Source organism: Eublepharis macularius, chromosome 1 (assembly GCF_028583425.1).
Source record: "Eublepharis macularius isolate TG4126 chromosome 1, MPM_Emac_v1.0, whole genome shotgun sequence".
In the NCBI taxonomy this organism is placed as follows: Eukaryota; Metazoa; Chordata; class Lepidosauria; order Squamata; family Eublepharidae; genus Eublepharis; species Eublepharis macularius.
The window spans coordinates 30,729,270-30,743,455 of NC_072790.1; the positions used below are offsets into that span (position 1 = coordinate 30,729,270).

At 45.6% G+C, this 14,186-nt stretch overlaps 1 protein-coding gene across 1 annotated transcript; it reads left to right on the forward strand.

The window, feature by feature from the left end:
• The first annotated feature begins 662 nt into the window (after positions 1-662).
• SPATC1L (spermatogenesis and centriole associated 1 like) lies at positions 663-13,287 on the forward strand. Its single transcript, XM_054996261.1, has 5 exons — positions 663-852; positions 3,969-4,310; positions 7,917-8,255; positions 11,889-12,040; positions 12,961-13,287. The coding sequence occupies exons 1-5, from the start codon at positions 663-665 to the stop codon at positions 13,285-13,287; spliced, it is 1,350 nt and encodes a 449-aa protein (XP_054852236.1).
• The last annotated feature ends 899 nt before the right edge of the window (positions 13,288-14,186 follow it).

The following is a 14,186-nucleotide window of genomic DNA, read 5'->3' on the forward strand; positions in this document are numbered from 1 at the left end:
CAAACTTAGACAAGATGATGTCCTCCAGACTCCTAAAGTCCTTACTTCTTCTGCATCGCTCTGGCTTTGTAACCTTCTTGAGGAAGACACATATTCAAGTCCCCAGAGCACCTCAGAACTAACAGCTGCTTTGACCCTTGTAATAAAGCTCTTTGAGAGGGAAGGTAGTAATCAGGTCTCTCAGAAGCTAAGCAGGGTAGGTACTTGGATGGGTAACCACCAAAGAAGACTGCAGAGGAAGGCACTGACAACCCACCTCTACTTCTCACTTGCCTTGAAAGCCCCTTGCTGGGGTTACCATAAGTCGATTGCAACTTGATGCCGTGTGCACACATGCTCTCTCTCACATACGTACCCCCAAATCCCTTTTACGTGGCCTTCATCAGGATGCAGAGGTCAGTGGGGCTAAAGATACTCACAGATCTCCTGTTTTATCCACAAAGCAAGCTGTGCAACAAGTTCAACAAGGTGTGGTCTGAACTGAGAAATTCAGTGTAAGCACTAAAGTTGTTCCTTTAAGAACTGCTGATGTCATAATAGTATAGAAACATTCTAAGCCTGGGCACCTTTCAAAGCCCTGGGATCAACTGACTCCTGCCCATCCAAGTCTGCCCCTTAGAAATTATTAAGTTAACTCTTCCTCTTCAAGGAGGAAGAAGAAGATGACTGAGGAGTGGATGAAAAGAATTCAGGATGAAAATACACACCTTAAAAATCAAATCAGGCTACTTAAGGAGAACTATGAATTACGTGCATTCTTGGGTCAGCAGTGTGAGAACAACGGCCAAGGCCAGTTTTTAACTCCTCTCATCCCTCCTGCATATCCTGATGCTTGTTTGTTGGCAAAAGGAGGTAAACAGCAAGCAACAATATTTTGCTCATTTCTCATGGGATCAATGCTCTCAAGTGCATTTCTGTCTGTGTTTAAATTCAGCTGCACAGCTCATCCCGGCGTGATCAAGCCCAACCCTGTCTCGGGCCCTTTTTCAGCAAGAGTTTTGGCCCATGGACCAGTTGTAACTTCCAGATCAGACCCAAGGGCAGCCCAGCAGAGAGCAAGTTGCAGTAGTCCAACCTGGAGGTGACCGTTGCATGGATCACCGAAGCTAGGTCATGGGCTGAGAGGCAAGGAGCAAGTTGCCTAATCTGACAAATCTGGAAGAACGCAGATTTGGCAACTGCTGTGACATGGGCCTCCATTGACAAAAGAGACACCCAAGACCACACCCAAACCCCTCGCCACTGGCATACACATGCTCTATATTGGCAGGGTAGTGTTATGCACAGTGGGAGCATTGCATTTACTGTCTTCCTGGCCACACCACACCGTGTCACCTAGTTACAGTCTTTAAACAAGGAATTTATCTAATCCTTTGATTTGGTCTAATGGGGAGAAGTTCTCTTGATCTGCTCTCTCCATCCCATGTGTAATTTTATAAACTGCTGTCCTGCCCCTTCCCAATCATGCGTCTTCTAAACTAGAAATCCCTGACCTCCTGAGCCATTCCCCACAACAAAGATGTTCTAACTCCTTGATCATTTTCTTTGCTCTTTTCTGTGCCTTTTGTAGCTCTGCAATGTCTCTTTGAGATGTGATGGGAACTGAATGAAATGTTCTGAATGCAGCTGCCCCATAGCTGTGTACAACAAAATTTTGATACCGGACATTTTATTTTCAGTCCGTTCAAATTACGATTAACAATGCGAACCGCATGCTGTAGAAGCTGGCGTGGTGCTGACGTCGCTGTGGCACTGAATTAGATCAGGTGGCCACCTATAAATATTTAGGGATTATTTTTTATCAAACGGGGTCGTGGACAACTCATATTGATTTAACAAGACAGAAACTTACTAAAGTATTATCTGGTTTATACAGATTTCATAGAACAAAAGGCAGTTCATTAGTATCCCCCCACTTTAGAAATATTTAAATCTAAATTACTGCCCCAAATGTTATATGATGCACCAATCTGGGGATTTGGAAATTTATATTCATTGGAAGTAATACAAAATAAATTCACACATATGATGTTGGGAGTCCCAAATTCCACATCATCAGTTATGGTAAGATCAGAGTTGGCCTTGCCACCAGTAATGACAACAGTGCATAAACTTGTTATATATTTTTGGTTGAAGATTTTTTTTCTCCCAAGCATGACTTTTGGTAACAATGGCATATGAAGAGATGCAAGATACACCATGGAAATCCCAGATTGGCTCTATTGGCTAAATTAGGACTATCTGAAGAATATTTAAGGAGTTACGAGCTGCTAGATGTCTAATTAAACAAAGATTACTGGACATGAGTGCACAACAAGATCATGGGTTGCTTGGTATTATGAGTTCAGCAACTCTATATAAACATCTTATATCCCATCCTATAACCCGGCCAGCTTATTTTGATGACCTAACGGTTACAAAATATAGGATGTCGTTTACTAGGGCTCTGATGAATATACTTCATTTGGCAGTTCTGAAAGGCTGTTATAACAAGACCCCACTGGCTGATTGTGTATGCTCCTGCAATCATAAATCCACTGAAGATATGTCCCATGTTATGTTTCGATGCCCGAGATTTGTAACTATTCGGGAGAAAGATCTTAGAAATATTCTGCAACGGGTGCCAGGGAGGTCAGAGCAAGATAAATTGGTGCTGCTGCTGGCAGATAAGGATAAATGGATTACAATGCAATTGGCAAAGTTTATAACATCGATAAACAAAATACAGTTAAGACTATGAGAGTAAGTTTTATTTTAGTTAATGGTATCAAAAAGTGCCTTTTAGTAGTAGTATATTGTATTACATGCTGTTATGGATTTTATGGATTTAAAGGTCTTGGTGGAGTTTTGTCAATGTCGGTTTAAATTTTATGATGTAGTAATTTGTATCAATAATATTGTACTTTTCTTGTCAATTGCTATGGCTGTGCTGAAGCAATAAAGTATTAAAGCTGTGGCACTGAAAAACTGGTCAGCATCCTATACTGCCCACAAATTTAAAAATCTCTTTAAGTGGAAAAAAGCTCCTGATGTAGAAAAAAGAGATTCCAAAAAAAGCTCTAATGGTACTGGAGCCCACGTTTCTGTTGATGCCCACTGATGACAGAGCTGTGTGATGACTGCGCCCCCCCCTTCAGGAAGCTGCAAAGCAACTGATACCAGCTACTCCCCACCCCAATACAGCTAGGAAGGAGTGAAGTCAACACAGCATGTTTCTATATTTGCAGGATGGTGCTATGCTCAGTGGGAGCATTGCATTTACTGTCTTCCTGGTCACACCACACTGTGTCACTGAGTTACAGTCTTTAAACATACTCATGAGGAAGTAGGTCCCAAAGATCTCCATAGAACTCACCAGGGGTCATTTTGTAGAAAAAGAGCTGGAGGAACTCCTCAGCATAACTCATTAGCATATGCCACGCCTCTTGCCATCACTAGAAGTGTGTCATTAGTATAACTGATTTGCATATGCCACACCCCATGACACCACCTATTCTGGCTGTTTTGGACCCAATCCTGGTCATTCAGGGCCGAAATTGGGTCCAAAATGGCAAAAAGGGGCTGAAAATGGCTGAAAAGGGGCCCAAAGTGGTCAGGATCAGGCCGCTGATGAGTGGGAGAGTGATCCACCACCTGTCAGAGGCCCGATCCAGACCGTTTCAGCCCCAATCCAGGCCGAAATGGGCCCATAATGGCTGCGAGTCAAGTGGGCGGGGCCACCTGACGGGACCTCTTTGGAGAACTGCTGGAACTGTGTTCCTGTGCGTTCCCCCTCGAAATGAGCTCTGGAACTCACTTCTGAATGCAAAACCACACAAAGGATTGGGACGGAAAGTTTGGAAAGTCCTCCTGCTGAAGCATCTGTCTTCCGGCAAGAGCATTGGCTTTCATCCATTGCAAACATACAGATGACGTGTTCTTCCTTCTTTAGTGATGGCACCACGTTTTCCTTTTCCTTTTTATTGTAGGTCAGTATCTTGGAACAGCATTTAAAAAAATGGAATCTGAAGTTCACCAGCAGCCACCCCTGCTTGAGAATCTTAATTATTCCCCACACATCATCGCCAAGGAAAGTTTGCTTCTGTGTAATCCCAGCGCTCAGGTGCAACCAAAGCGACTCCATAATGACCCACCCCCTTTTCAGCTGAGAAGTGGGGAAAAGAAATTAGCACCTTTGACAAGCATGTCGTGTTCTACAATCGGCAGGAAACAGCTTGAGGAATTCACAGACGTCACAGGGCTGAAGAAACCTTGGCTCACAGACAGCCCTGGAGGTGATAAAGTTCAGAATCCATTCCCCCTTAGCATTGGTAAGGAATGTCAATTCTGTGTGTACATATTTGCGGGGTGTTCTCGGAAGCACTTAAACACATCTCAGTTTCAGCAAAGACAGACACCATCCCACCCCGTGTCCCAAGAGCAAGAGCAGTGTTCTAGGGCAGTAGTTCCCAACCTTTTTGGCACCAGGGACTGGTTTCGTGGAAGACCGGAGGGGGATGGTTTCAGGACGATACAGTTGTGCACTTTATTTCTATTATTACATTATATAATGAAATAATTATACAACTCGCCACAATGCAGAATCCGTGGGAGCCCTGAGCTTGTTTTCCTGCAACTAGACGGTCCCTTCTGGGGGTGATAGGAGACAGTGACACCCAAAGTGTGTTGCTTATGTCCAGTCTACTCCGTGATCTCGTTTTGGTTGCTGTCAGCTGCAGCACACACAGCCGTCCAACAGCCGCACCGCCACAAGGTCTATATTTTTTAGCGCAACTGTGCAGGTAGGAGGCCAGTGGCACTTCTCCACTCTCCAGCAGCGGCCACGCCACTGGAGGAGAGGAAGAGGCAGGCAGAGGCAGACTGGGACAGACGGCAGGCGATACTCAGGGCGGCTGACTGCCCAGTGGGCCCGGTGGTGACCGGAGGAGGCAGAGGCAGACTGGGGCAGGCGGCGCTCAGGGCAGCTGGCTACCCGGCTGTGACCTGGCACACAAAGGCACGAGGGCAGGGCAGGGCAGCAGCAGCTCCAGCAAGTGCAGCCACACCAACCACAGCATGAGGCAGCAACTGCGCGTGTGCCAGCTGGGAGTGGGAGGAGAGACCCAGAGGCATGATGGGAGTCAGCCGGCCAGGTGAGGTGATACTTCGAATGAAAAGTGCAGGGCCAGCCAGGCGAGGTGCAGGCAAGGCGCAGCTGTCCCTCCCAAGACGGTGACCGCCTACCTCACCTGCTCCATGGAGTCAGCTCTGCGCTTGCCCACCACTCACCTCCTGTGTGGCCCGGTTGCTAACAGGCCACGGACCGGTACCGGTCTGCGGCCCGGGGGGTTAGGGACCCCTGTTCTAGGGGGATCAGTGGGCTGCAACCAGGAATGTGTGGGGCAGGAGAGGTCCATCTGGCTAATGAGGATGCTTTTGGTTAGCACAAATTATTACCAGGATCCAACCCATGTAACTCCCATAATACTGGGCAGATGTTCACAGAACTAAGAAGGAAAATACTGTTTAACAGGCCGGAATTTTCAACGCACTTTAAATTAATAAAAAGAACAGGTTAAAGGTTTGTTTCCTCTGCACAAAAAGATCATAAAATGTTACAGACTGGAAAACTAAATATGATTTTTAAAATATCTAACTCAGACATTTTATAAGAGTTCCCCCCTCCCCCCTTACTGAGATTCCACCCCAAATTAGATAGTTGGTGTGAGTTAAATCACAGACTGGTCAGATGGGACATTGTCTAGAGGTATGAAGAGCAGTTGTCAGCCACCATAGAGGAAGAATGCTGTTTAACTAACTTGCTTCTAATGCAGGTAGCTCCTGCATCCCGTGGAAAGCTACCAAAACAAAAACATTCTAGTACATGCCAGAGTGATCATGTTTTCTTAAGTTAATATATAAAAGTCATTGACTTCCTGGTAATCTCTAAATCTTATGAACAAGAAAACTTGAAAAATGAGGGAGGAAAGAGGTGGGTAGATGAGCTGGAACTCAAAGTGTGAACTGCTTATCCCTAGGGCTGCCAGGTCCAGGTTAGGAAATTCCTGGAGATTTTGGGGGTGGAGCCTGGAGAGGGCGGGGTTTGCAGAGGGGAGGGGCCTCAGCACGGTAATGCCATAGAGTCCACCCTCCAAAAACAACCGTTTTCTCCAGGGGAACCGATCTCTATTACCTGGAGATCAGTTGTAATTCCGGGAGATCTCCAGCCACCACCTGGAGGCTGGCAAACCTACTTATCCCACATGAGGCGGAAGAGTCTGACCACATCCATTTTGCAGCAACTGTATTGGTTACAGAGATGCTTCTCGGTAGGGTTGCCAGCCTCCTAGTGGAGCCTAGAGCTCTCCTGGAATTATAACTGATCTCCAGACTACAGAGATCAGTGCCCCTGAAGAAAATGGCTGGACTCTATATGGACTCTAATGGAAGGTGGACTCTATAGCCGCTGAAGTCCCTCCCCTCTTGAACCACCCCCATCAGACTCTGCCCCCAAATCTCCAGGAATTCCCTGTCCCAGAATTGGTAACCGTACTTCCGTTTTCAAATTCAAGGCGCTGGTTTTAACTTTGCAAACCCTGAGATCAGCCTACTTGAAAGGCCCTCTCTGCCGTTTTTGTGCTTGTGCATCTTCTCAGATTCTTATAGACCCTCTTCCTGAGACCCTCTTCCTCAAAGCTGGCCTGTCAGGCCTATTTTTCCTCAGTCCTGTGGAAGACTCTCCCTGAAGACAAGAGGAGAGCTCCCTTTTCAGTCAGTTCTTAGAAAAGACCCAGTTTGGTGTAGCGATAAGAGTGGTGGGACTCTAATCTGGAGAACCAGGTTTGATTCCCCTCTCCTCCACTTGAAGCCAACTGGGTGACCTTGGGTCAGTCACAGCTCTCTCTGAGCTCTCTCAGCCCCACCCACCTCACAGGGTGATTGTCATGAGGATAATAATACACTTTGTAAACTGCTGTGAGTGGACATTAAGTTGTCCTGAAAGGCAGTATATAAAATGAATGTTATTAAAAGAGGTGGGGCAATGGGTAGGGAATTATGCACATGAAAACCTGTGGCAGGGAGCTATCTGTGGTTGGTGGTGGCATATTATTTTCGATAGTCTTTCTGCTAGTCAGGCTTTTGAAACCTGCCCTAAGCCACTGTGGCTGAGGGGAAAGTGATGGGTATATGACTGTTCTAACATATACATTAAACGTATTTAATCAGGAGGAGGATTTCCATCCTCCATGTGGGATCTGGAGTCATCCCGGAATTACAGCTGATCTCTAGACTACAAAGATAGTTCCCTTGGAGGAAATTTTCAGGGGGGCAGCCACGTCAGTCTACAGTAGAAGAGAAAGTGCACCTTAAAGATCAACTAGATTTCCAGGGTGTGAGCTTTTGAGAGTCAGAGCTCCCACTGATGAAGGAAGCTCTGATTCGCTCTGACCAAATCTAGTTGGTCTTTAAGGTGCTACTGGACCCAAATCCTCCTCCTGGAGAAAATGGCAGCTTTGAAGGATGGCCTTTATGGAATCAGTTTGGTGTAGTGGTTAAGAGTGCAGGACTCTAATCTGGAGAGCCAGGTTTGATTCCCCACTCCTCCGCTTGAAGCCAGCTGGGTGACCTTGGGCTAGTCACAGCTCTCTCAGAGCTCTCACAGACCCACCTACCTCACAGGGTGTTTTTTGTGGGGATAATAACAACATACTTCGTAAACAGCTGTGACTGGGCATTAAGTTGTCCTGAAGGGCGGTATATAAATCGAATGTTGTTGTTGTTGTTAATGAGCTCTCTTCCCTTGCCAAATCTCACCATCCCCATGTTTTGCCCCTAAATCTCCAGGAATTTTCTAAGCTGGCGTTGGCAACCATATCAGGAGTCCCTTTCCCTCTGTAAAGTAACATACCACTAAATTTGCTTTTTTTTGTCTGTAGCTTACTATAAGGCTGGACGATTACTTGGTTCCAAAGACACGTCAAATCACCTCCCATCCTGGACAGAAGAAACAGCTCCCTCAAACCCTACAAGCACTCCACAGAAGGATAATGCCCAAGCACAGGCTGTATTTTCAAATGATCCCCGGATTCCCAAAGGTGTTTCCTCATCTGGGATTTCTGACAGGCAGGGCTATCACATCGCAGGCAGTGCTCTGGAATCAAGGACAGACAAAGCGCTGCCTGCATCGGAAGAGATGCCCAGGAAGAAGCACGTCTGGTTTTCAGATGCACCGGTCACAGACAGGCAAAGGAAGCTCCATACGTTCCACTTAAGCGGTAATGCCAAGGTGTTGTTACAAAGTGGGGTTAAAGAGGTTAGGAGGGGGAAGTACTGTAAGAGATGTAAAGTGACATGTATATACGGGGCCCGACCTACATGTGCGCTTCATGTTCCATACACTCTGTTGCCACCAACACAAGCACGTTTGTAGAGTTCTAAAATACCATTTGCCTTCTAAATACTGATCTGCGCACTACGGAGTGTGCAAGATGGTGATTCTCCCTTCCCACAAAGGGCTCACAGACTTTTCTTCCTGACTGCCCAGGGCGACAGAAATTAGGAAGACATTTTTCCCTTTTCTCTTTCAGCTGCAGATTCATTTTGCTAGTGCTATTGCGCTGTCCTGGTGCAAAGAGCCTTCTCTGGAGGAAAGTGCCGTCTCCAGGGCAATGGATCTGTGGGGTCCAACCTTTCCCGCTACAGCCCCAAATCCTCCCCAAATGCCGCTCCTAGGGGAGAGGGGACCCACCTGGAAAAGCAGGAGGGGGGAATGGGTGAAAACGGCCCATCCCTTTGTAATGAGGATGTGGAAATGATTGGCAGGATCCAGCTTTTGCTTGTCTTGAGTCTAAGGGGATAAGGCGATAAATATTTTGAATACATTTAGAACAAATTTTAAAAAGGCATTTTGGTGCGTGATCCCTTGAGATCCAATATGGTGTTCTTGTCTCTGCCTGTGGGCATGAGTAACAGGGGCAGTTATGTCCTGCCTTGTGTAACTTCAATTGCTCGTGCTGATAATAAGGATGGGGAGCGGGAAGAAAAACCATAGGAAAGCTGCAAAATGTTGGTTTTTCCTGTTAAATAATGTGGTAATGGTGAGAGACACAGAGGCTGAATCCAGGGATAGAAGCTGTGGAGGAGTTCAATCAGAGCCAAGCTACAAGTGATGCCTGACACAGGTTGGACACGTGTCAGCTTCCCTCAAGTTTTGATGGGAAATGTAGGCACCCTGGTCTTGCAGCTGTAATGGAGAGCCAAGCTGTAAAACCAGGACGCCTACATTTCCCATCAAAACTTGAGGGAAGCTGATAAGTGTCCAACCTGTGTAAGGCGTCACTTGTAGCTTGGCTCTCAGACTGCACGTGTGCAACTGGGTTTTTCGTATCACAACTGAACACGTTCAGAGTGTTCCGATCCCCATGAAACCATTTCTTGACCTTCCCTCCACACTAATTGCAACTGTAAGTCAAATCAAGCCTTCCTCTTTAGAAGCAGGAGGCCTCTGGTTCAAATCTTGCTGCATCTATGAGTTCACAGTATAGCCTTAGGCAAGTCCTACTCTTTCAGGCCCAGTCTGCAATAGGAGGACAATCATAGAGGCCTACTCTACAGGGCTGTTGTAAAGACTGCAACAAAATAATGAAAGTGGAACACAGAAATCACTATGTAAATATTCATCATCATCATCACCAACATCATCATGTTTGCACACCAACAACATCTTGTATCGGTTAACCTATTAGAGATCATAGGAGAATTTAAGTATCGAGATAGGTGCCTTTTAGGTCCTACCAGCAACTTTCTCTACAAATATTGCATACTTCTTGTGTTTCGTAATTCTTCCACAAAGTTCCACCCATCTGAAAGAGAGGGAGAGAGCGAGAATGAGAACCATGTGTTCAACAGCAGCCATCCACAGGAATCTAAAAAACAGCTTCTTAACTGCAAGTCCATCAGTTGGACTTCAGTGGCTCTTATCAGGGCTTTTTTTCTGGGGAAAGAGGTGGTGGAACTCAGTGGGTTGTCCTCGGAGAAAATGGTCACATGGCCAGTGGCTCTGCCCCCTGATCTCCAGACAGAGGGGAGTTGAGATTGCCCTCTGTGCCATGACGTGGAGGGCAATCTAAACTCCCCTCTGTCTGGAGATCAGGGGGCGGGGCCATTGGCCATGTGACCATTTTCAAGAGGTTCCAGAACGCCGTTCCACTGCGTTCCAGCTGGAAAAAAGCCCTGGCTTTTATGTTCAGGCACCATTTGCAACTATCATTTGTTTCAGAATATTCCATGCAAATGAGGGTAATGAAGAAAAAGAAAAGCAGCCTTGGGGACCTGAGATAACCAGCAGGAGGAGGCATGATTAACCGTCTCACCACCAAATAAAATTTCCCTTCCCAAGCTGTTTTTAACAACAACAACAACACACTTATATAAGGCTCTTCTAGACAGATAAGCGCAACGCTCAGAGCCATGAACAAAAGCCGTTTCCACACATCCCCTCCTCCGGAAAAATGACGCAAAACTTACAGAATGGTGTGCCTCCATAGCTCGATTTTCCATCATGAATTTGCCTCATGGCGCATTTTCTGATGTCGTCGCACCACGAAGCAAAGTCACGTCGGGAAATCGCGCCATGAAAGTGTGTCATTCTGTAAGTTTTGCACCATTTTTCAGGAGGGGGAGAAGATGTGGGTAAACGGCCAAAGTCAGTGTTCTTATTATCTCCGCAATATAGTTGGGGAGCTGTAGCTGAGAGGAGTGGCTTACCCAAGGCCACCTGCTGAACTCATGGCAGTGGCGGGATTCAAACCAGCAGAGTGCTAATACACAACCCAACCACTTAACCACTATGCTACAGCAGCTTCCCCTCTGCAGGATTTCAGATGCGTGTTTGCTCTTGGAAACATGTACTTGCTATAAAAATGCACTGGAGTGGGGGCTGAGGGAGATAGAAGCAAATGTGGGGGGGAAAGCAGCCATCAGAGAAAGTGTTCAGCATCTACTCCCATTCTCACTAGACTCAACCTTACAGGTTTCTAGACCTGCCTTTCATTTAAGGGAGGAGGGGACAGATCTTTGTTGCATGCATAATTCAAATCAATTTTGGAGCGCCTCAAGACACTCATCTTGGAATTTGTCATGGAACAGGCAGCTCTCAAATGCAAAGTTATCTCTTTGCTCCATTGCAGAGGTTTTCTTTCTTCATTGATATGCCTTTGGAGGTCCCCTGCATATTTATTACAGAAGTCTTGCAAGTTGCAAAAAGTTCTGGGATTTATTGTAGGGTGCATGTTTGGTTTCTGTGGGGAACTGGCACTTTCCCATATAACTGGAGGGGGCAGCCTAGAACCACCACTCTATGGCCGACAGCAGTTCGTTTGAGGATTTTTTTTATCGAGGAACTCCAGGCAGGTGTCCCAGGAGGTCCCATGTTAGAAACCACAAGCCCAGAGGTGTTATGGGAAGAACAAAATGGCCCATATTCTGAACACATCAATGTCCCTGGACCAGCCCTTTTCCTAATTGGATTATTCATACCTAAAATGGAAATATACTGTGGGGTGAATAGTTGAATACTGTCACCCTGTTGTTGTTGTTGTTATTGCAAAGCTGACCTTGAGCCAATTGTTTTATTTCAGTCTAACATACCTCTCAGGGTTGTCGCGAGGGTCAAAAATATTGTATATAGGAAATCTGGGAGATGAGTGATATATGAAAGTAAACAAACTCTCTTGTTCATAACTGCATTGCTTTTAAGGACCCCCTCCCCCCAATTCATGTTGTTTTATTCCCAGTCCTTTAATTTAAAAGGCTTCTGCTTTTCTTTTACAACTTTGTGGAAAGAATTGAAAAAGTATGCATGAACCTGCTTAACTTTAACTCTTTCCCACGGCTTTCATTTCTTGTAGATCTTGAGATTGCTCAAAACAACAAGAAAAATGGGCGCATAGTGGGAGAGATTGCCTTCCAACTGGATAGGCGCATCCTGGCACATGTGTTTCCTGGCATCACGCGCCTCTATGGCTTCACAGTGTGCAACATTCCTGAGAAAATCAAGCAGGTAACTCCCAATATTTGGAGATACATTTTGTCTTTGGCCAAGACATTCATCTCTCAAGTCCAGTCCCAGATTAACCATAGAGCAGACGGTGAGAGCCTCCACACAATATTTACTACTAACCATAGGATTGTCCTAAGGATAAAGGGAGAGGGGTTATGCTCACACTATGCTCACTCTTCTGAGCAACTTGTAGGAAGGGGGAGTCTTCCAGAGCAGCTGTTTGGTTACTGTGTGAAACAGGATGTTGAACTAGATGGACCACTGGTTTGATCCATCAGGGCTTTTCTTGTGTTCTTAGGAAGAGCACATGGTGATGATCAATATATCTAATTCTCAACATAGCCACATCTGTAGATACTTTTATCCAGAGACTGAAACTATGAATATACAAGACACATCTTTCTACAAACCTAAAAAGCCCCAGGGTTGCATTCTTAAATATATATATCTATATGGGGGGTTAACTCCCCCAGTAATAGCAGCACCTGTAGCTTTAAGAAACAAACATTTTCAGTGGTCATTGCCAGGCAACCACAACAGTATTGCCATCCTTCAAACCTTTCTATCAGTAGAAAGCAGAAGGAAAGGGCAGGTTCCTTTCCAGGGCTGTTTTGGCCTTTGTGAAGAGTACACGGGGCCCAGCCCAGGCTAGGATCTGGGATACTCTGCTGTGTAAACTCACAGGGTGATCTTCAGCTAGTCACATACTGTCAGTCAAATGTACATTACAGGGTTCTTGTGAGAGTAAAATGGAGGACAGGAGCACAATGTAAGCTGCTTTGAGTCCCCATTGTAAAGAAAGGTGGAGTATAAATGAGGTAAATAATAAATATAGCTGAAGATGCGGGGCAGATAAAAGGTAGGTTGGCTGGTCTATTCCTAAACTAACATTTTTTAAAACTCTCCCCCCACCCCTCCAGCTCTCGATGAAGTCCACAGATGGTTCTGTGGATGAGAAAAAGTACCGAGCCATGACCCAACGCTATTTAGACCTGACCTCTCATCTGGAGAAGATGGGCTACCACACAGATATTCACCCAGTCTTCAGTGAGTTTCTCATCAACACCTATGGTATCCTAAAGCAAAGGCCAGACCTGAGTTCTAACCCGCTACACAACAGCCCTTCTGACCTCCGGAAGATGGTGATCGATATTGTGCCCTCCAAGTTCCTCGGGGATACCTTATTGCTTTTGAACTGTTTGTGCGAACTTTCCAAAGAAGACAACAAGGCCCTCTTTGCCTGGTAATGCAAACTGTGACACTTGCTCACAAATCTCTAATAGGAATTGAACACACGTGGCATCTATCTAATAAAAAGACTTATCTGCTGAAAGAGGGCATGACAGTAGTGTGGGTGTTTTTTGTATCAGGGTCTTGCCGACAGATTTGTTTTCTCAGACGGCTTTCGATTCAATCTGTACTTTACTGTTTTTATCCATATTGTAGTTTTATATTTGAATTGTTGTTGTTAGCTGCCATGAAAGCCGTGTTTTGGCTAGATTGCGGGAGATAAATATTAGAATAAACAAATCAAAATAAAACCTAGTTGTTGATATTCAGTTCTCGAATGCTGCCTCTCTTGTTACTTGGGAGAGTGGTGCCAGCCACTCCAAAGCAACCACTTCTCTCCCATTCTGTTTACCTGTTTGGGGGGATGGAATGCAGACTTGCTCTGTGTTTGTTTGGGCATCTGAATGCACCCGACGCCACCCTCTCAGCATTTTAGCACATGAGAGATGATGACCAGGGAAGCTCACTGCTTATCAGCTGCATGCTGCCATGAAGTTCATCCTCTAAAGCTGCTCTTTCCTCCCCCAGGAACCAATCTCAGTCATTTGGAGATCAGTTGTAAAGTTGGGGGATGTATTTTTAAAACATATAAAGTCCCAAGTGGGCCTATATTGCCACATAAGCAAGACAAAGTTACGCACAATGTTGATAGCATTCGTAAATTAATAGTACTAAAATTCAAATGGCACCGTGGGCCCAAATGATTACATGCGGGATTGTGCAATATGTGCTGCTGAGGGTGGGTTGTGAAATTGGCAACTGCTCTATTTATGCTACCAGTTTTAATTGTTTATTCCAGTATTTTTAAATTGATGTGATCCGCTTTGAGCCTGCTTGCAGGGAGACCACACTACAA

What these genes read in the sequence shown, in the direction of transcription:
- SPATC1L (XM_054996261.1), top strand. Translation starts at nt 663, where the DNA reads ATGACTGAGGAGTGGATGAAAAGAATTCAGGATGAAAATACACACCTT. An exon ending in TTGTTTGTTGGCAAAAGGAG is followed by an intron (nt 853 to 3,968) that starts GTAAACAGCAAG and finishes TTTTTATTGTAG; the next exon opens with GTCAGTATCTTGGAACAGCA. An exon ending in TCCATTCCCCCTTAGCATTG is followed by an intron (nt 4,311 to 7,916) that starts GTAAGGAATGTC and finishes TTTTGTCTGTAG; the next exon opens with CTTACTATAAGGCTGGACGA.